This window comes from Stenella coeruleoalba (assembly GCF_951394435.1).
Source record: "Stenella coeruleoalba genome assembly, chromosome: 8".
In the NCBI taxonomy this organism is placed as follows: Eukaryota; Metazoa; Chordata; class Mammalia; order Artiodactyla; family Delphinidae; genus Stenella; species Stenella coeruleoalba.
This window is the reverse complement of record NC_137154.1, coordinates 46,081,247-46,102,107: the sequence shown is the minus strand read 5'-3', so window position 1 is coordinate 46,102,107 and position 20,861 is coordinate 46,081,247. Positions and strand designations below refer to the sequence as shown.

At 44.6% G+C, this 20,861-nt stretch overlaps 1 protein-coding gene across 6 annotated transcripts in view; it reads right to left on the bottom strand.

Moving 5' to 3' along the window:
• SCUBE2 (signal peptide, CUB domain and EGF like domain containing 2) overlaps nucleotides 1-20,861 on the bottom strand; it is a 64,460-nt gene that overhangs the window by 37,329 nt on the left and 6,270 nt on the right. For 4 of the 6 annotated variants that reach the window (XM_079928512.1, XM_079928513.1, XM_079928516.1 and 1 more), the window contains exons 3-9: nucleotides 19,123-19,248; nucleotides 14,735-14,869; nucleotides 9,540-9,665; nucleotides 7,051-7,167; nucleotides 6,230-6,319; nucleotides 1,362-1,478; nucleotides 285-407 (exon numbers count right to left, since the gene is read on the bottom strand). In XM_079928512.1, coding sequence (XP_079784638.1) covers nucleotides 285-407; nucleotides 1,362-1,478; nucleotides 6,230-6,319; nucleotides 7,051-7,167; nucleotides 9,540-9,665; nucleotides 14,735-14,869; nucleotides 19,123-19,248 — 834 coding nt within the window. Of the gene's footprint in view, nucleotides 1-284; nucleotides 408-1,361; nucleotides 1,479-6,229; nucleotides 6,320-7,050; nucleotides 7,168-9,539; nucleotides 9,666-9,925; nucleotides 12,736-14,734; nucleotides 14,870-19,122; nucleotides 19,249-20,861 lie in introns of those variants that run through there. The other 2 variants (XM_079928514.1, XM_079928515.1) reach the window with 2 other exon arrangements.

Here is a 20,861-nt window from a genome sequence, read left to right as displayed (position 1 = left end):
GATCCATTCCATTTCTAGCAGCGAGCTCCGCTGTAATCACACCACATGGGTTCACTGAGGTGTTCTCTAATCATTAACAGCTTAATTTCCAAAATATACCTGTGAGCTACCTCAGTGTTTCTATTTTACTTAACAGATGAAATAAGTGAAGCACAGGGTGGAGGTTGGATTAATGACTCCATAGAGAAGCCCAGCGAGCCAGTCTCTGCCCGAGCAGGGTTTCGTCTTCTCCGATCCAACCAGCGGGCATTACACAGCACAGCTAGCTATGTTTCAGGACATACCTTGGCAAGACTTCTCATCTGTTAATAATTTAAATCCCTTTTTGCAGCTGCAGTCAAAACTGCCCACGGTGTTTTTGCAGAAATGATCGCAACCTCCATTGCGCGTCTGGCACTCATCAATATCTGTAACAGTCAAGCATCGGCAAATCAGACAGCGATACTTGCCTCGTTATCCACAAATCCCTGAAGTGCTATTGTGTGTGCTTCATTATTCTCTGAAACAAAACAGACCCATAAAAGCATTTAAGGATGTTTGCTGATGTTTTTAAACTTACACATGTTCTCTTGTCTGGCTTAACCCATTTTGAAAGACAAGTGCCTGGTCCCCTGGAGAACTCTGACTTACACTGCCCCTCCCTTGACTAGCATTAAGGAAACAAGCTATGGGAAAGAACGGTGATGTCCTATTATATTCTCATCCTTGCACAAGTCTCTCAAGATAAGATGGCTTCCTTTCCTATACTTCCCATTCCAGTTTAATGATTAAAGTTATAAGGAACTAGAATATTTGTTTTGGCAAATTACACCACGATCAAATAGCCTCAATGCTTTTAAGTGATTTCTGACACTCAATTAATTTTATCTTTTCTCAGTTTCACCTGGTAACTGGTTATCTACTTTTTTATCACGTTAAAGAACTAAGCCTTTGTACTCGGGCCCATGAAATACTAGGTCATCGGGGTCTCTATTCATCAGTACAAGTTAATCGTACAGTTATTCATTGTTCTCTGGATAACAATCTTGGCTGTTATTTATATAATAATCTCTAGACTGTTATTTATGATATGATGATATTATCTCCTGCAAAAGAATGTTCCCTTGAACAACTGCTTTCTTCTAATAAGGCCACTGCCTGAAATGGATCATTTGATGTTTGTAGAAGCTGACCTTCTCAACAGTTAGTGAAATTAAGCTGGTTCTAATTAAGCTTACTCAGTTACAACCTTCTACTAGCCCAGGGAAGAAAAGCTTCCTTTTGATCAATATGAATCATAAGCAAATCTGGAGTCACTCAGGAGGTGTGGAGGGGAAGAGCTTTACTCCCACACATTAGCCGCATGGAGAGGCACAGGCTACCTTTACAGGTCTTCCCATCCAACTGGAGACTGAATCCGACGGGACAACTGCAATGAACACCTGTCGAAGTATCCTTACAGGTGCGATCACAGCCTCCGTTGTTGACAGCACATGTTTCTGCCAAGGAGGTAAGAAAAAGGCAGTTAGCTTCCTAAAGAAGTGCTCACACAGCTGGGAAGAAAGGGGTATTGGTGCAGTGTTAATACTTGACAAAAATTCATGAAAGTCAGGAAGCGTGTGGGGTCCTCATGGTCATATCCCAAGCCGCTGCCACCCGCAGGTGAGTTAGAGGGATAACACGGGCAGCTCCTCCCTGCACCCATCTAAATAAGTGACATCTCCCGAGGAAGCCTGACAGGGTGAGAGAGGGGGAAAGATGCCTCTGCCAACCTGCTGAGCCTTTTCAGTGGCAGATTTGAAGCCACTAAAAGTTCCTGTTGATCGACAGCCAGTGACCTGCAAGTATGACCACATCTAGCAGCCTAGATGTGAATGCAGAACACAGCAAAGGGGGATGTTCCTTCCTTTATCCTGAACCTTCTCTATTCACCATGTGTAATGGGCAAAGCAAGAGAGCGTAAACGTTGCCCACGCCACCCATTCCCTTGCCGCAGACCAATGACTTCCTCCTGGCAACTGCCAAGTAACTCAGATTAGAAGTTTACCTTTCCTTGAAAGGAGAAAGACCTGTCATAGTTACATGAAAAAGCAGCCGCAGTTGTTAAATAATATCTATAGAGATGAAGAATAACAAGCTAATGGCCTTCTATTTCTGTATATTATGCATGAATTCCAAGTAATACACAAATGCTATTCAACATTCATTCAACGGTTAGCACTTAGGCATCCAGAAACTGATTTTACATCCATAGCTACCTCTGTAAAGCCTTGGGGGCAGGGAGGGGGGGGGCAGTAAACTTAATTCTGATTAAATATGACAGATAGAACATGTATGTTTATTTCTGTTTCCTCACCAAAACTCATTAAAATGAGAGCAAATAAATTTTTTAAAGTATAAATCCTTAAGGAAAAATAAAAGACAATAGATGAAAGATGTCAAATCTTCTGGAAGTGGCATGTCAATGGAGGAACAGTAACTGGCATAGCAGAAAGTTAAACCCTAGCAGTGGGGCTTCCCTGGTGGTGCAGTGGTTAAGAATCTGCCTGCCAATGCTGGGGACACGGATTTGAGCCCTGGTCTGGGAAGATCCCACATGCCGCGGAGCAACTATGCCCGTGTGCCACAGCTACCGAGCCTGAGATCTAGAGCCCGCGAGCCACAACTACTGAGCCCATGTGCCACAACTGCTGAAGCCCACGCACTCTAGAGCCCATGCTCCACAGCAAGAGAAGCCACTGCAACAAGTAGCCTGAGCACCACAACAAAGAGTAGCTCCTGCTTGCCACAACTAGAGAAAGCCTGCACGCAGCAACAAAGACCCAACATAGCCAAAAATAAATAAAAATAAAATAATTAAATTTATTTTTTAAAAAAAACCTAGCAGTCTGCAGAGTGATGCCAAGTGGTAAGCTCATCTGAGCCACAGAATCCCAGAGAGGCTCAGGAACTGGAGGTACTAAAGTTAGTCTAGAGGCAGAGGTGAGGACGGAGTTAAAAATAGGAAGATTGATTGAGAGTCTGTATAACAGATAGGCTCCCAGATCCCCATCTTAATTCCACAGCCCACAGCACATCCCTATTTGGACTAAAGCAGATAAATTTCTTCTCTGGAAAAGGGCACCAGTAACAGCAGAGGAGGTGCTGTCAGGTGAAAGTCTATACTGTGAAAAGAGAGATCTCAAACTTTCACCCCCTCTGCACTCCAGTTCCCAGGACACTGGCAGCCAAGTCCAAATCCCCTCAGCAGGAGACTGAAGGATTCCTCTCCAGCCAAACTGACCGGCCCAAGGGAAAAGACCTATAGATTCTGGCATTTGAAGATCTCCAAATGAAATGACTAAGCCACTGCCTAGTCAACCAAGCATAAAGCCCACCAGCTGATAGAATATCCAACTGGCTTTTCAATATTCCACTATTAAATAAGAAAAGTCAGCCAAGGATCACCAGACATTTCAGGAAAGCCTCTAGTATGAAATAAATACACCAAATCAAACAAACAAGGGAAAAGGAACCTGAGGGAAGCAAAGATAATACAGGGAACAACAGAGAAGTTAGAAAATCTTATCATTAATTTCCTCAGGGAGGTAAGAAAAGCATCCATGAAATAAGAACAGGTTCCTACAACAAAAGACCAAAGTAAAATTCTTAAAAAATTAAAATATGAAAGCTGAAATTTAAAAAGAACCCTATAGAAGGATTAGAAGAAAAAAATGAAAGATCTCCTAGAAAGTAGAACAAAAATATCAAGAAGAGAAAAAAGAAGAAAATTTGAGGAGCAATCCAGGAATTACAACAGCCAGCTAATAGGAGTCCCGGAGAGAAAGAGAAAAGTGAAGAAAGTTATCAAAAGAAAAATTTCTCGGAACCAGGGGATGCGAATGTCCCTCTTGAAAAGGCCTACTCAGTGCTCAGAATAACAAGTGGGACAAATCCCACAGTGTGGACATCGTTGTGAAATTTCAGATCACCACGGACAAAAAGGAGACCCTGAGAACATCCAGAGAGAAGCTCTCGTAGGTTCCATACAAAGAATCAAGACTAAAAGTGACTTAGACTTCTTGAAAGAACACTGAATGCTCAAAATGATAGAGCGCTATTTAAAACTCTGATGGAATATTTTTCCCAACTTTGAATTCTATCCTGAGGCAAATTCTCAAGAAAGGGTGAAGGGAGACTATAAAGGCATTTTCAGGTATGCAAAGTTTTAAAAAAATCTATATCTACCCATGTAAACTAACAAAAGAGAAGACATGGGATCCACCAAAACAGGAGCATGGGGAAGGGAATTCCCAGGCTGTGGCTCAGGGATAGGCCAGGATGACAGAGGTGCAGCTGGCCCAGGATTCAGGCCCTGCTAGAGCAGGGTGGAAGCCTCAGAAGGGACTTTTTAAGAAGAAAATAGAATTGATAAGTTATCTGCTGTATCTGAACATATTGTAAAGGTTTTAGAGCTCCACCAGAAATTTGCAAAAAAAATTGGTAAGAGGTACTAAGAAAACTAAGCAAACAAAGAAAACATAATCATAGCACATTACATGACTCAGGGGTGAATCATATTTAGATATTCATAATATGTAAATTGTGAAACTATATTAAGGATATGGGGGAAGGGGACAGAAGGGAGATATAACTTATTCTTCTGTGGTAGGAAGTCAAAAGCTAATATCTAAAACTGACACATCAAGGGAATTCCCCGGCGGTCCGGTGATTAAGACTCCGCACTCTCATTGTCAAGGGCACAGGTTCAATCCCTGGTCGGGGAACTAAGATCCAACAAGCCGTGCGGTTCGGCCAAGAAAAACAAAAACAAAACAAAACAAATAAAACCTGACACATCAAGAAATAACTGTAGGACTTCCCTGGTGGTGCAGTGGTTAAGAATCTGCCTGCCAATGCAGGGGACACAGGTTCGAGCCCTGGTCTGGGAAGATCCCACATGCCGCAGAGCAACTAAGCCCGTGTGCCACAACTACTGAGTCTGCACTCTAGAGCCTGTGAGCCACAACTACTGAGCCCGTGTGCCACAACTACAGAAGCCCGTGTGCCTAGAGCCTGTGCTCTGCAACAAGAGAAGCCACCGCAACGAGAAGCCTGCACACCACAACAAAGAGCAGCCCCCACTCGCTGCAACTAGAGAAAAATCCGCACACAGCAACGAAGACCCAACGCAGCCAAAAATAAATAAATAAATTTATAAAAAAAGAAATAACTGTATACACTTCCCTTTTCAGAAACATGTGGGAGGGGGAGTCAGGAGAAGAAGAAACAACTAGAATTGAAAATTGTGGCCCCTGGCAAATGGCTAGTTAGGAGACAGGGAAATGATATATTGCTTTACAAGCTTAATAGTGCTAATTAAGTTTTTAAGGTTTTTATATTATTCATATGCACTATTTTAAGGCAATTAAAAATAGTAATTTTAATAGGGCAGAAAAGAGCTCAGAAATGTCACCTGCCTGGTAACCAATGGCTGCTTAATATCTTACCTGACTATTAAATCCAGAAGCTATCGAAAGATCAGTTTTGTTGAGGCCAGGCTGAGCTTTCTCCAGAATAATAACGTCAAATGATCTGATGCCCACCCTCACAGCCACCGCTGAACGTCTGCAGTCACCTCCAGCTCCAGCAGACCGGCTGCCAGACCTTCCTGTCTCCCCCAGCCAAGTGCCACTCTTCTCCATTCATCTCTTCTGCCATTAACATGGGCTGAGTCCAAAATAGAAGACTCAGTGGACAAAAACCCAGCCAAATTGCCATATGCCAAATAGGGGCTGCCCAAAATGCCTCTCTCGTCACAGTTACTCAGAGGGTGGGTGGTCTGACATGCACTGACCACCCACTAAGTCCCAGACAGCGGACTCTGGGCACTTTTGCATATTATTGTCTTAACTGAGCTTCCTGATAACCCTAAGAGGTCAACTGTATTACATCCATTTTAGAGGAAGACCAGGACACAGCGGCTCGGGACAGTTTGCCCAAGTCTCAGCGCAAGTCTCAGCAGCGTTATGACGCTAACCCAGTTATTCTGATGGCTGGGCCGGCGCTCTTCCCACAATACCAGGGGTCCTGGATGGTGACTAAGCAATAGCAGTGAGTGGAGAGCAGACACACCCTGGCTGGACAGGAGCTGCTGACTCTAATTCAGCTGGTCTGAGGGCACATGGGCCCCAGGCTCAGGCCTGATGCAGTAAGTTGGGGAGGGAAAGGGACAACGTCACTGGCGGGGGAGGGTGGATGAGGCGCCTACCCATGAGTAGCCGCCGTTTCACCCGTTTATCCCCATCTGCCATGGATGTGGCATTGCTCTCCATCACCTCCAGGGCAGCGTCCTCTCGCTCTGCAAGAGATGCAAACAGCACAGTTCTCAGACTAAATGAGTCAGATTGTTCATCCCCTGCACAACCACTTCAGTGGAAATCCCAGACATGAGAACAATGTGAGAAATGTGACTCTGTTCATTCAATAAAAATATGTTGTAATGAGGCTCTGTGTTAAATGGCCTCAGAGCCTTAATAGACATTAAATATGGAAAAGACTTTTTAATTCTACTGTACTAACCAGAGACCTTGGGGAACGCAAGCTTCAGATTCACTCCAGAACCCTCAGTCCAGGACAAAGAGAATCTTGGATTGGGGAACATCTGAAATGGAGCTAGCAAAGGACACGCCATGAAGGGCAGGACAGGCAGGCATCCCACCAGAAATATGCAACCCTGGCTCCTGCTGATGGCAAAGGCCACCTGTCATCATGAACAGCTAGCTTTAACTTTGCGTTGCCCTGGCCTTTTGGGATGTGCTGTTCCGATCTTCAGAATACCAGCTTCAGGAGCAGCCTAATCCAGGAGAGGAAAAAGGGCTTTCCAAGGTCTCACAGGGAGAAAGGGGCCCCCGGTCCAGGCCTAGACTACTTCCACGGCCACATGTGAGGCAGCATGGGACATGCTTGAGGGCATGTGCACTGGAAACACCCTGCCTCTAGTACTAAACAATATTAATCGTTAGGGTTAGGGCTGGGGTGGGGCGAGCAGGCTGGGGAAGACCCTAACCCAGTGTTGGGGTCACCATTCACCAAGGCAGCTCCTTCCATCCGTGTGCATCTTGTACTGGGGATGGCAGCTACACTCTGGGCCTGCAGCAGTGTCCTCACAGGAGTGATGGCATCCGCCGTTTCCATGGTTACAGGTCACTGAGAGGAAAAAGAATCAAACCATAAAGCACGGAGGTTTCCACAACTGGGACTGTACTTGCTCCCGAAGAACTCTGATTTTCATTCAGGAAGTATTCGAGCACCTAGCATGTGCCAGGAATTGTGCATAAAAGAGAGAACCTTGACTCAGACCACGTCCCTGTCTATATCAACAGGTAGTCACGATATGACTTGTAGAAATGATTAATGACAGATTTAGAGCAACGTTATACAGAAAGATAGACATGGGAAGGTCAGGGGAGATTTTTCACTATTTAAAGGAAATTATACCAAAAGATTCCAAACTAGTGCTTTGCTCTATCACGAGAAGTACTAGGGCATTTGGAAATGCTATAACACTTAATATCTGGAACAGATAATATTTAATTTGTATGTATATGTTAGGCTTTCTCTCATCAGATTCCATGTGGATTAGTTAAAAGGGAGGGTAATCAGAGGAAATGATGACTCTTTGCACACAGTTAATGCAACATTAACCAATAATTACAAAGCTTATGTATGAACACATTGATGGCAAGCCAAGGGGGAAAAAAAAACAACTACAAAACTATCTATTCATCAAACTCAACAGTGGTTACCTCTGGCAAAGGAAATGGCAAAGGAAAAGGGGGAAATGTTATATGTTTCTTTGGACTGTTTGAATTCTTACACAACCATTTTTAATTTTCTAATTTAAAAGAACTAAAAACATATTTGCACTGTGAGAAAAAACTGTTCTGTGACTATAGCTGTGTAAAAATTGTGTACGCATATCAACAACAAAATAGGAATAGGAAAAAGCAAAACAACTGATTGTGTGGTGGAATTCTGGATTCTTTCTTTATTATATCCTCAAGTTTTATAATATCTGAATATAATCTTATAATATTATTTGAGCAGTGATACCTTCAAAACGTTTTAAGTTTTTAAAAGTAAGTTTTCAGGTATTCTACTGGCTCCCAAAAAGCTGTAAAATGCTGAGTCTCACTCCACAGGTGGCTCTCCTGTGAAGACCTGGGTCCTCCTTTTGAAGACAGCTGGAGCCAGCCCCACTTTTAGGGGCCCTGTGAGGCTGTCAGAACCTGTTGTTGGTGACGGTGGCATCAGCCCTGGTTTGTCAGGCTTTGAGGTTGCACTCTGGTTTGCGATGGAGACAACAGAGAGGAGTCTCTCACCGACGAAACTGCCTCTCCTTCTCTTAACCACTGAGGTCTGCTCACTGTAAACAACCATCCCCAGCAAACTGCAGGCGTCTTCTAGAGGGTCCATGACTTTGGGAAGAGTTCCTACAGGGAAACCCTCCGTGTCTCCTCTGGCGTAAATAGTGGTTTAGAAGCACCTTTAATGGCTGGTTGTTTCCTATTATCCATTGGAGCTATTATTGTGTTTCCTCATTGTGTGGCAGCTGCGTCTGGACTGTGTACACCATTCATTGACTCAATCATTAAACAAATGTGGATTGAGCACATCCAGGGGAAGACTGAGAGGCAAAAATAAGACAAGATCCCTGACTTGGTGGGGCTCGTAGTTGGGGAGACAGACACATAAATTCAACTCCAGATTCAACCCAATCGTGTGGTTGAATCAAACACACGATTCAACCCCAGAGTGCCACGTGCTATCATCAAGGAATAAACAGCGCTATGGGAGCCAAAATACAAACTGGCTGCCTTGTCCGAGGCCATCGGGGAAGGCTTCCGACGTTATGTATCATGGTGACCAGGAGCACAAGCCTTACAGTTAGGCAGGCCTACGTGTGAATCCTACATTTGCCACTTACTTCCTGTGTGACCCTGTAGCTTTACCTTCTCCACGATTTTCTCCACTTAGCTCATCAGGCGGTGACTGTAAGAATTAAATGCAACGTGGCACCTCTTTAGACAAGGCTTTGCACATAATAAATGCTCCCCCAAAGTAGCTATTATCTTTATCATGATTAGAAGTTAGGCAGGATATGAAAAATTGAGTGAGAATTCACCAAGCTAGGAAGGAAGGAAGGCTTAGAAAAGCCTTGGAGGCATGAAAGAATGGGGGCTTTCTCCAAAAGCCAGGAGTCTGGTGTCTAGAGAAAGGAGGCTGACGAGGCTTGTATAAGAAGCAGGCACCAGGTACCAAAGAGCTGCCAGATGAGGAAATTTGACTCTATTCTATGGGAACAGAGAGACCTGGCCCCCAACATTCACACTCCTTACTCCTGAGTGCTATTTCCTTCCGACTGGTTCTTTTAGAAAACATCATTTCCCTTCCCTACAGGAGATTACCCTCAATATCTCACGTGACTGCCTTCCCTGATGTTTCTGATGCTGGGCTGCACAAGACAACCTCTGGGGTAGGATGGTTCCCAGCACAGCTGTGTGCCAGTCTGTACTTACAGGTGCAGTCTCTCTGGTTCTTGGCCAGCTCAAAACCAGGCCTGCACTCGCAGGCAACGCTGCCCCTCGGGGCCTCCTTGCAGATGTGACTACAGCCGTGATTCTTATTCATGCAGCTCAGACCCTCTGCAAAACAGCAGCACGCAGCCAGTGACCAGGTTGCAACAGAATCCTGACCCCGGGAGTGAGGCAAGGGTCTGGGGGGTGGGCCACAGACCTGCCTGCCTGGGTGTCCATCAGTCCCATGTTTTAAAAGAATACATCACTCAAATCAAGCCAGGTCAACAGAGATATGAAAACTTTCTTATGTCACCCAAGAGATAGGATGTTTCAATTCCCCAAAAGAGGTAGGAGCTCTCCCAATACACTGAAAAGAAAGTACCCACCAGGAGGGAATTCCCTGGTGGTCCAGTGGGTAGGACTCTGAGCTTTCACTGCCGAGGGCCCGGGTTGAGTCCCTGGTCGGGAAACTAAGATCCCGCATGGCATGGCCAAAAAAAAATTTAAAAAAATAAAGAAAGAAAGTACCCACCAGGAGCTCTCTGTTAGGTGTGGAATCAGAACCTGTGGACCCCAGGAACATGTCCTCAGACTCTTATCTCTGCCATGTTGTTACCCATGCTGATCAAGAATACAAATAGAAAAGGAGAATCTCTCTACAAAAATCTGAAGATAGACTGATGAAGATTCCCAACCTTTTCACATACTCTTGAAGATGACTTTCAGAAAATTTCAACCCTCCACTCTACCCCCACCAAATCCACACTTTGAAGGTGACTGAGACTACTGTATCTCAGCATCACCCCATGGACACCTGCCCAGGGACCTCTCTTATGTGACCACCTTCAGTTAGTCCCTGGGCCCTCCCTCAGTGGGCTTGGAACACAACAGCAGAGAGAACAGAGAGAGACCTCATATATGTGGTTTCCTTTAGCTGCTGTAAAATCCTTCTCAGGTATACTGTAATTTTCATTAGGCCCGATCTTGTGGTAACTGTGGTAGGAAACAGGGTTATTTTCCTGGATGGTTTAACATGCATCTAAATGACGGGGTCATAGAAAAGTAGACACCTGTGTGGTTTGCCACCATCAGGCCTCTTCTCAGTACCAATCCTTTAGGGGGCTCTGCCGCCTCCCAGCACTCTGAAGGAACTGTTATCAAACCCAAGAGTAATCTCAAAACCTCTCCTTGGTTTGTACAACATTAATAAGTGCGTCTTCATGGGATGCTTCTTTGCATTTGTGCAATGTTAACTCTAAAACATCTTTAAGAGTAGGGATTTTGTTATTGATTCTCCACTAACAAGACATTTTCTAATACTGGAAGTGGCACTATTTTAACTGAGTACAAAAAGCTTTCATTCAGCTTCGCTAGGATCCAATACTGTTCCGTATTGTGCCCCTAAAACCTTAGCCAATTGGTTCTAATGAAGTCAAAAGTCATTTCTCTCCAGTTCTCACCATGGGGCCGTTGATCTGTGCTTAACTGGAATGATTGTTTTAATACAAACAGATGTCATTCCTATTCCAAAAGACAGAACAACAGTTAATACATCCCATATTCTCTTAAAACTATCTTGTTTTTTATCTGACAGTTACAAGCTGTTTGAACTCCACCACTCAATCTGCTGGAAGTTGCTGGGATTCATTCACCCGTGCCAAGGGCTGCTGTCAATTAACACAGAAAGAAGCTTGCACGGGGTCAGTGGAAAGCTCTCTTTGCTCTGGCTGGTGACTTCTGAAGGCGTTATTTGCTCCCAGTAATAAGATGGCACAGAAGGTAAGAGCTGCCTCCAGAAGCAGTGTCCTGTTCCCCTAGGAAGGCCCAGCAAGCATTACCTTTGTTCTTGGATCAGCAGAACATTTGAAGTAATAGGGCCCAGGAGCACCTAAGGGTAAACGTAACAGTGCCCAAGAAAAGGTAGCAGTAACACCTGTGAGGTACACTCCTAAACAGGTCAGCTGCTTCTTCCTCTTCTTCTTTTTCTTTTTCTTTCTGTTTACAGGTCTGTTCAGACATTTGCAAAGTGACCTTTACTGCCTCAGAGCAATCCATTTACACAAGAGATATTTTGTAAGAACTGACTGTGTGCCAGATACCATGGGGATACAAAGAAGTTGCCCCCTGATGTCATATCCTATCAAGCAAGACCTAAAGTTACCAGGAGACATCGGAGGTTTAAATGGCTCTGGAAATGCTAAGGGCTTTTTAAGAGTTGACCCCAAAGCTTTTCACAGTCCCCTGGCTCAAAACAAGGTCACTGCTAGGGGTGGCAGATGGATCTGGTCCAAACTGGGAGGCCCAGCTATGGTTCTGGCTCCCCCAGAAACTGCCCTGGCAGTCCTGTTTCGGGTCGTTAGTTCACCAGGAAGGAAATAGCTCAGAAATGTGAGAAATATCCCATTCTGGTGGTCCCCAGGCTCAGGGTCTCACTGAAGAATATTTCTGGAAACCAAATAAAAGTATGCCTTGCAAATAGGGCAAGAAAAGGGGGAAACAGCCTCTGCTGAGAGCACAGCCTCTTCCTCACTAACCTGACACCTTCCTTACTACTCTAAAAAGGCAGCAGTGCAAACATCTAAAAATACTCTCGGAGTGGACAAAACAAAAAAGGAATGCTCATTTTGAGAGCCTGAGCTCCCATGAATAGGCACAAAGGCAGGCTGGGGTGGTGTGTCTCCCTCTAGCCTACCCTCATTACATGGGTGAAAACACACAGTCTCTTTATCAGAGCTTTGGGGTCTCTAAGGATGAAAAAAACACAATAGCTTGAGTTTCTCTCAGAATCAGCTATTAAGATCCCCTATATTAAAGAACATTTAGTAAATAATTATTAAAAACAACAACAGCTACACTAGAAAATACTAGCTTGCAGTGTTTACCTTCTTTCAACCATCTTCAGAGAATCAGCTATGGGTTTTAACATCTATTTTAATACAGTTTCTAAGGGTTTAATGTGCACATCAAGGAGGAAACCCTACAGGAACACTGTTTACAGATGGCTCTATTTGAAGAGTTAAAACCCTAGGATGGAAGGGGGCAGCTGCAGACCGCTCCAATCTGCTGGCTCACGCTGCCGTGAATTTGCCCAGCAATCGGGTTGAAACACAACAGAAAATCACAGAGTGCTTCCAGACCACAACTCAAATTCTTGTATTTTGGTTTATAGCTCCAGACAAATATGCTCATTTTAAATACTCTTCAGGGGTTCTAAGAATGTCTGAATTGTAGAAAATTTAGAAAACACAAATTGCGGAAAGGAGCTGCTCTTGTATTTACTCCTGGTGTGAGGAGCCCGTGTCTGTAATCAGTCTGGGGGGCTTGGAGCCTTGTCCAGTCTGGGACAGGAGAAAGGGGCTGAGCCACTGCTCTGGAAGAGCGAGGGTAAGAGGTGGTCTTAATCACCGAGAGTGGCTTCGTGAGTGGTGGGACCCGTACGGGGGGTGTTCAAGCCCTGGCTTGACCTACAGGGCGCCACCCCCCTCCCCACCGCCTGAAGAGAAAGCCAGAGTGACTTTCCAGGAAGCAGCTTTGAGCAACCAAAAGGGAGAGGCCCTGAGATCCAGATCATTCGTGCTGCTGGCATCTTAGTTCAGCCTCTGACCAGAGGCAGAGCTCACCCAAGAGTCCAGAGAACCCCCGGCAGGAAAGTGAAAATGAAACCTAACTGCTACTTAATCAAGGGCCACACATCTGCATGGGATAAGAGATCCACCTGATTAGGGTTGGAGTCTATGACCACCCAGCTTCCACACTGACAATGAGCAGGCTTGGGTAATAAAAGCATCCGACTCCCCATTTCTCTGACCCTTCTTCTTAGTACCCAGACAGGCCTTCTGGTTAGGGATAAGAAAGGGGCCATCGTTCTTGGAAAATGAGGCAAAAATCATCTTCCACAAAGAAACCCTTGAAAAATCACTAAAACCACCACGATTAAAACAATAAATCTATAAATCTACAAATAGTAGAAGAACTGAAAATCACCACATTCTTAAGTTATGAGGATGAATACGCAGCACATGCCAAAAGGAGTTAATAGTCTAGGATTTGGGGCACTTCCCTTAAAAACAGGCACCGGCAACCTTGGGAGACATAAAGCCAAGAAAACGTGGTTCTCTGGGGACTTCCCTGGTGGCACAGGTGACTTCCCTGCATTGGCAGGGGACACAGGTTCGAGCCCTGGTCTGGGAAGATCCCACATGCTGCGGAGCAACTAAGCCCGTGCGCCACAGCTACTGAGCCTGTGCTCTAGAGCCCGCGAGCCACAACTACTGAGCCCGTGAGCCACAACTACTGAGCCCACGAGCCACAACTACTGAAGCCTGTGCACCTAGAGCCCATGTTCTGCAACAAGAGAAGCCACCGCAATGAGAAGCCCGCACACCGCAACAAAGAGTAGCCCCTGCTCACCACAACTAGAGAAAGCCTGTGCGCAGCAACAAAGACCCAATGCAGCCGAAAATAAATAAATAAATAGAATTTTTTTTAAAAATGTGGTTCTTTGGCTTAAGAAAGAGCAGAGAATTAAAAGCACATCACTGAGTTCAAAGTGGCTGATGGGCCACAGGTACTTAATTCCTCTCCCTCCTGAGAATCCACTGAACTAATAGAAGAATAAAGTAGGTATAAACTCAACGCAGAGAGAACGAGCCATCAGAGGAGAAGAATTTTCTGCAAATTTATGGAGGAATGGTAAATGACAACATGGGTGAAGAAAACCATAGTATAGAGACCCCCAGTCTGGGGAGGGGGTTCACCTGCCCCCTGGAATCCCAGAAGCTCAGAGTTCAAAAACGCAAAACACAGGGAATGCCGGGTCTTGCTGAAAACAGGGCAATTCACTGAGTCTCCCAAGGAAGGCTCCAGCCCCTCCTTCCCCAAAAAACGTGCTGTGGTTTCCAGCACCTTTCTGAAAAACTGGGCAGATCATCCATTGCATTTCTAGTCATGTTTGAAATGTACTCCATTTAGAGATTAGAATCAGAGAATGTGAGAGTTTGAAGAGACCTCAGAGCTCACCCAGTCCAACCCACTTTTTTAGCAGGGTGAGAAAGGTGCAGCTAAAATAACCTGCCCACTTGTCCTCAGGCCTCCAGGCTTTCTAAACTCCGTGCTTCCCTCTAGAGCCTTTGAGGATGGGGGTGGGGGATTCTCAGATGTGACCCTGCCCCCTGCCCCCAGCCGAGCAGAGCTACCTTCTGAGCGGTGAATGCACGTGTGCTGATTGTCACTCAGGAAAAAGCCCTCCTTGCAGCGGCACTCGTAGCTTCCCATGACGTTGACACAGGTGTGCTGGCAGCCGCCATTGTTCTCCAGGCACTCGTCCACATCTGGAGGGGGAGAAGGCTTAGCCTTTGCTTTTGTGACTGCTTCACACACCGCCCCACCCACCACCACCCTGCCCCGGCAGCCCAGGGGCTCCTGCTAAGCAGAGACGAGGTCTCTCGTCAGGTCCTTGCATCACAGAAGCTCTCAGAACTGAAGTCAGTGGGGCCGCAGGTAATTAACCCAGCCCTCATGGGTCTAGAGCTCCCTTAAACAGGCCCTCCACCTGGACACCTGGATAATCAGTTCAGTAAGTATTTATTGAGCACCTTCTCTTTCCTAAGCACAGTGCTAGAGGAGACAATAAAACACAGATGCGTAAGATCGAATTCCTTTGCCCTGGAGCATCTCCTTCAGCAGAGGGAAAGAGACAACTGTACAAGTAATTGTGAGATAAGGTAAATGGTGGTACAAAGGAAAGAAGTCACCTCTGGTTGTGGGTATCGGGATGGGTTTTATGGAAAAGCTGATGAAGGTATGAGCTCTGCAGTGTTTCTTCAATTTTAAATCAGGAGAAGGGATTCTAGGCAAAAGAAAGGGTGTGAGCATAGTACGAAGGCTGGGAGACACAGAGCATGTTCAGATAACACAGTGTTATTCAATTGGGCTGAAGCACAGTACATGCAGGGAAGTTACAGGAGACAGAGCTGGGAAGATAGACTGGGTCACACTGCAGAGGACCTTGAATAGCAAAGAAGTTCCTGCTTCATTTGAGAGGCAACTGGGAACCCCTGGAGCAGGGTGACATGGTCAGCCCCTCGTGTTGGGAAGGATAAGGCAGCAGCTGAGGGAAGGACACAGGGAAGGGGAAGAATTGAAAGCCTGGAAGTCCAGCTTCACACGTTTGCCTGAAATAGCCATGGCTGGCGCTAGTAGGGGACCGGACCTGGGGCCTGGCAGTGCGGATGCCTAGGATGGAAGAAATAGAAGGGGACTGTGGACAAGCTGCCATGTGGACATGGGGTGAGGTGGCTGAGAAACATGGGGAAGACCAGTGCTGGGTACAGAATTGGGTGTGGAGATGTGGTTGGTCCCCAGCAGGGCAGGGAGGTAGTAAGTGTGAGATGCTGACATTCAGGGCTAGCTCCAACAGGCTGTGGGAAGCCTGAGCCTGGTGTAAAGACAGCTTTGAAAACCACTTACTTGTGGTGTCCAGCAGGGAGGGAGGGAGCCTTGCCCCAGTGCTATGCCCCCAGGGCGAGGTTAGGGGACCTTCCTTCCACTGTGTCACATACTACCTTGTGCACGGCTCCATCAATACACTTACCACCGTGCATTTTCAAAATCTTTTTTTTTTAAATTGTACCTTTTGACTCCTCAACATCTTTTACTTATGCATCTCCACTAGACTGCAAACTCCTTGAGGACAGATTTTTTTTTAATTTAGCATAGCCCTGGAACCTGCAGGCACATATTAACTCTTCAATGCATGAACAAACAAGCAGGAGAGCACAGCATCACCAGAGTTAAAGAAGAGGAAACTTCTAGAAAAATCTCAGACATGACAGAAGCTCAAGGAGAAGGCTGATGTAAAAGCAATTTATTTTCTCTAGCCCTGACGTCCCACGTGCCTGTCACTAGCTCCTGGGGGCATCCGTAACAAGCACATTCACACTTAGATATCTGTTATCTGGTTTCAAGCTTCAGATTTTACAGTCATCCGTCCTCCCACACTACCCAGCAGATGCCTTGCTAAACTGATGGGACTTAAGCCATCCCCTGAAGCCTAACAGACTTGCCCTTCTCTGTGCCAAAGGGTGAAGGGAGCACATTCCAGAGGGTGAGATGTGCTGGATCACACCTGGCCCCGCTGTTCCACAGCGAGGCCTGGGGTGAGCAGGAGAGATGTTTCCCTGAACACCAAATCCTGGCCTGGTTCTAAGTAAAGGTGTGCTCCCCTCTGAGCTGCACCGCCCCATCCCGTGTTTAACCCACTATTCCTTTTCGCCAAAGCAATTAGAAATGAATCAAGTTGGGTGACGCACTCTGACTGAATTAATACAAAAGTTCACGTGCACAAATGTGTATCACTAGGCTGGTGAGTTTCTGCAGAATGTAAAACAGTGTTTTACAACCCTGTCTGCATGTTAGAACCCTGATGTCCGGACCCCACCTCCTAAGACACTGATCTAACTAGCCTTGGATGAGACCTGGACAGTGGTGTCATTTTAAACTTCTCAAGTGATGCCAGTGTGCTACAGGACCTAGTAGCTATGTTGTGCTCCCAGACATTCAATAAATAGAAGCTGAATTCAGGTGGGCTGAGCTGTGTGGAAGAGCTGCATTTTGTGTTTCAGGCTCACAGGCACCCAGGATCTCCGAGCACTCTGGGTCGAGTGCCAGAGCTAAGTGGTGTTTGTACTCTGCGTATCCTGGCTAATATATCGGCGGCTAATTGTGCGGTCAGGGGGCGGGGGAGAGGTAAGGGTCATCCCAAAGAACACAGGAAACTGTCCCTCCTAAAAAATTTAGGCCCTGAGCTCCTTTCCTGTCACAAAATGCTTCTGCTCTTTCAAGTCCAAATGGCAGCTACGTCTCTATATGTGCTGGTCCTGCTGTTCTCAATGTACCACTGTATTTTCTCATGCCTTCCTTTTCATAGAATCCTCAGCCCCTTCAGATATACTCGGTGGATATACTCAGGGTTTTTCTCCAAGGCAGACCCTTGCTACCAAACCCACAAAGAGACCCCAAAGAGGGGAAACGGAGATACTCTGCTGAAATACCTGTGTTAGCAGCCAGGCCAGGAAGGACTTGGGGCCTCAGGCCTTTACTCCAAACCACCCCCACCCAAGCTGGCCCAGGTCCTTAACTCTTGGAAGTGTCCACTTTTTGTTCTTAGGAAGCTCATACTTCCTCCAAGCTGTGGGTTTGGGCACAACTGTGATGACTGGGTCTTCCATCAAATACAAACCCTCAAAATGCCATTGGCTAATCAAAGGGAAATGAGTGATTTCCCCTAGAAAATGGTTTAAAAAAAAAACCACACTGTATGCTTCTCAACAAATTACACACTAAAAGTGATTTTTTTTCTAAAGTTTTTAATTAATCTCAATTTATTGATGCTCTCAGGATTGTCTCTCTAATGTGTCTTTTTGTGGTGCTAATGGCCTAGAAAGTCTGCAGAGGGGTTAGTGACTCCCCAGCCCTCAATCAATTCTTCCTGATAGCTGCAGGCTTAGAAGGCCAAGCGGTCTGACCAGTGCTTGACCTCTCACACAGGGCTCAGACAGGAAGGGACAGAGTCTACATCAGGATGGGGCTCCAGGTGACATGATACAGGTCATATCAGGGCTTAGTCCCAAATACTCTCCTTCCCCAACACGAAAAATACAAATTCTGCCTGTACTCACTTAGTGACTTTTATGCTGATCTCAAAGCATTTGATCAAGTGGCCATTCCCACTGCACAGCAAGGGAGCATCTGAATAGCTGTCCCCACAGAGCCAGGGCCTGGCTCAAGCTGCTCCTTGGTTAGCCAAGTGGATATAAGTGGGTCAACCACATGAAGGATCATCAGTGTCAAAGGAATCTGATGGCATCTGGGTCCCATGTCCTCCTGTACCACTGCTAACACCAGTCTTAAAGTGCAAACAGACCACAAACACTTGCCTTCCAGGTGTGCTGCATCTTCTAAGACCATCCAACATTCAACCCTATCCAACTGCTTGCTAATTTTAAATTCTGTTTTATTCCTGGCATAAGGAACCAATGTAAACAATACTCTTTGCAGTCCCTAACTCACTGAAACTCCAACAGATGTTTCTGGTTTGTGGAATACTAGGAGGATGTTAATGGAAGGTTTCTACTTGAATTTCTCTCTCTTTTAAGAAAAAACAGGAGGGTCTACCTGGCTGAGATCCAAGCACACATGTGGAATCTTCAGGACAAGTAGTTTTACATGATTCTGGAAGAGAGACACTTACCATTGAAGAAATGGTTATGAGTCAAGACCCTTTTAACACAAGACCAAAGATCTTAAAGGTAACAAGTCAATGCCAGAAAATCAATAAGTAGTAATGTCAATGTCCACCCACCTCCTTGGACTAATGGAGGATTTATATTATGAATGATCACATAAAAACTAAAATACTTAACCTGGTTTTCTATCAGCGAGTGTGATTTCTAGGGAGCCAGAAAACAAAGGTCTCTGATCCCATTTCTCTTTTAATGAGTATGTTTTTGTCAAAGAAAAGAAAGGGGTGGAGGTGCCGGAGAGTAGGTAAAGGAGAATTACCGTTGCCAACTGTTTTCCTTACCAAGACAATTATGACCGTCATGAGCCAACATGAAGCCATCAAAACAAGTGCAGCGATAATTGCCGGGAATGTTCAAACAGTCATGGACACAGCCTCCATTGAGTTCATTTTCACATTCATCAATATCTGAGGAGTAAAAGAGAAGTAAACCACACAAGCACTATTTCTTTAGTGTGGAGAAATATGCATTTACCTTTTAATCAGCCATCCCACATCTAGCAATCTCCAACAACAGAAAAATAAATATGCATAAGGTTATTTGCTGCAGCATTTGTAATTACAAAATATTGGAAATGACCTAAATGCCCATGCACAGCAAGCAGTTGAAGAATTAAGGTACATTTACTTGGTGGAATACTATGCAGCTGTTAAAAAGAAAAAATGAGCTAGATCTCTATGAACTGATTTGGAGTGATTTCTAGAATATACTAATAAGTAAAAAAAAAATCAAAATGCAAAAGAGTATCTGTAGTATGTTATCTTCATGTAAAAAATAAGGAGGTACACGCACACACACACACACACGAAATTCCAGCACGCTCTTTTTGCAGAACTTGACAAGCTTATCTTACAATTTATATGGAAATGCAAAAGACTCAGAAGAGGGAAAACAATTTTGAAAAAAGGAGAACAGATTTGGAGGATTTTCACTTACTATAAAGCTACAGTTATCAAGACAGTGTGTGGTAACAGGCATAGAGGCAGACAAACAGATCACTGGAGTCCAGATCCACAGAGTCCAGAAATAAACCCTTATATTTATGGTCACTTGATTTTAGACAAAAGTGCTAAGGCAATTTATTGGAAGAAATGATAGTCTTTTTAACAAATGGTGCTGAGACAGTTGGATATCCATATGCAAAAAAGGTTGATTTAGGCCCTTAACTCAGACCATACACAAAAATCACAAAATGCATCAGAGACCTAAATGTAAGAGCTAAAACTAGAAAGCTTTTAAGAGAAAATATAAAACTTTCATGAGAAAATCTTTGAGACCTTGGGTTAGGTAAAGATTTTTTAGATACAACACCAGATACAACACCAAACACACAATCCATAAATCTAAAAATTAATAAATTAGACTTTGTGAAAATTTAAAACTTTTGTACTTCAAAAGGCATTAAGAAAATGAAGAGAAGTCACAAATTGGTAGAAAATATCTGCAAATCACATACCTTATAAAGGGCTTATAAAGAACTCTTACAATTCAATAAGAAGACAAAAAACCCAACTTTAGAATGGGCAAGAGATTTGAATCAACATTTTACCACAGACAGTATACTAATGGCTAATAAGCACATGAAAAAAATGTACATCATTAATTATTTGAGAAATTATAATTATAATCACAATGAGATACCATTTCACACTCCCTAGAACAGTTATAATAAAAAAGACAGACAATGACAAATGTTGACAAGGATGTAGAGAAATGGGAAACCTCATACACTGCTGATGGTAATATGACATAATCACTTTGGAAAGTTCCCTGGCAGTTCGTTAAAAGGTTAAACACAAACTTACCGTATGACCCAGAAATTCTACTCCTAGGTATGTATCAAGAGAAATGCAAAATCATGTCTACACAAAGACTTGCAGGTGAATATCCTTGGCAGCATTTTTATTTATAATAGCCCAAAAGTAGAAACAACCCAAATGTCCATGAAATACTAGTTAACAATAAAAAGGAATGAAATACCAGTACAGGATGCAACATGGATGAACCTCAAAAACATTAT